Source organism: Microtus ochrogaster, chromosome 8, assembly GCF_000317375.1.
Source record: "Microtus ochrogaster isolate Prairie Vole_2 chromosome 8, MicOch1.0, whole genome shotgun sequence".
NCBI classification, from domain to species: domain Eukaryota; kingdom Metazoa; phylum Chordata; class Mammalia; order Rodentia; family Cricetidae; genus Microtus; species Microtus ochrogaster.
Window position 1 is genome coordinate 21,173,446 of NC_022015.1, and position 1,719 is coordinate 21,175,164.

The 1,719-nt window shown below is 45.8% G+C and overlaps 1 protein-coding gene across 1 annotated transcript in view; it reads right to left on the reverse strand.

Annotated features, from left to right (window-relative positions):
- Rgs10 (regulator of G protein signaling 10) overlaps window positions 1-1,385 on the reverse strand; it is a 29,091-nt gene extending 27,706 nt beyond the window's left edge. The window contains exon 1 of the mRNA XM_013347756.2: window positions 1,368-1,385. Coding sequence (XP_013203210.1) covers window positions 1,368-1,385 — 18 coding nt within the window. The remainder of the gene's footprint in view (window positions 1-1,367) is intronic.
- Between the last annotated feature and the right edge of the window lie 334 nt (window positions 1,386-1,719).

Sequence of the window (1,719 nt, forward strand, 5' to 3'; positions counted from 1 at the left end):
TTTTTTTTTTTTTTTTTTTTTTTTTTGGTTTTTTGAGACAGGGTTTCTCTGTGGCTTTGGAGCCTGTCCTGGAACTAGCTCTGTAGACCAGGCTGGGAGACTTGGCATTTCTGTTACGTCCTGTGACATCCCACTTTGCCTGTCCACTGGCCCTTGCATCTGTCTGCAACCCACCGCCCACGGACCCCTGACCCAGCATTGACTCCTTCCTCTCCCCTTTTGCAGTTATGGTGACTCTATGGATCTGAGAGCTCCAATGTAGCAGTGTACATTCTGTGGTCCATAAGGAAGAGTGAAGCAGGGACAGGGTGAGGACGATCACACCAAGAGGTATCAAGAGACGCAGGCATCAAGATAAACATCTTCATGCAATTTTTTAATTCAAAATTAATGCTCAGAGAACCCAGAATGGGGCTAGGGATGCATGTATGGGGTAGAAAGCCTGCCTAGCATGTGCAGGGTCCCGGGCTCTATCCCGAGTCCCAGAACAAAGAAAATCCATGATAAGCAAATGCCAACATTTTAAATAACGCAGCAACAGTCCCCATGTTTCCTTCCATCCAGACCCCAAGCATGGTTTTGCATCATACTTCACCAGTTTTTATTTAAAGTTCTGATGTTGATTGAGTTCATTGCAAAGGGTTCTGCATTAATTCAGTTTAGTTTCTTTAAAAAATATATTTCATATCTCTAAAAACATAGCTGGGGATGTGGTGCAGTTGGGAGAGTGCTTGCCCGGCACACACAGAGCCCTGGGTTCCTTCCTTACCTACACAAAGCAGCCATGGTAGCACCTGCTGAGATCCTAGCCCTGGGGAGGCACAGAGATCAGGAGTTCAGTCATCCTTGGCCCCGTGAGTTCAAAGCCGTTTTGAGAAATATGAGTCGCTGTCATGAATGAATGAATGAATGAATGACCTATCACGGACGCCGAGGCAGCCCCCTAACCTGGTGGTGCACAGGGTGAGTGGGTGACTGCATGGAACATCTTACATGAACAGGGTTGACATTGAACATCCTCTTTACCAAAGAAAGAGTGACAGAGGGTCTCAGACTATCACACTGGGGCCACTCGGCTGAAGGAGGAAGCAACGCATAAAACACATCTACGATCCTGACTCAGTCCTAGAATCTCGGGAATCACGGGAAATCTGCCGGCATCCACTTTGGTTGGGTCCAAGTTCAAAGCCCAGCTTGACTGGCTTGAGACACAGAAGGTTGTGGTAAAATTCGTGCGTGTACTGCAGAGGAGCCTCTGAGCTCAAGGTCAGCTCGGGATTCAAGACAGACCGCGTACGTTCTCCGCAGCAGGCAGGGAGATTTTACATGTTCCCAACACAAAGAAATGAGGAGTCAATTACCCTCACCCGATCCTGATACGACATTGGTTTAAATGTCCCACCGTATCTACCAAATATATAGAATTATTATGTCTCTGTAGAAGAATGAAGACACCACTGTGCATAAAACCCAAGTCCAAATAGATCAAAGACCTCAACATAAAGCCAGTCACACTGAACCTCACAGAAGAAAAAGTGGGAAGTACACTTGAACTCATTGGCACAGGGAATCACTTCCTAAATATAACCCCAGTAGGACAGACACTGAGAGAAACAATTAATAAATAAAACCTCCTGAAACTGAAAAGCTTCTGTAAAGCAAAGGACACAGTCAACAAGATAAAATAACAGCCTACAGAATAGAACAAGATCTTCACCA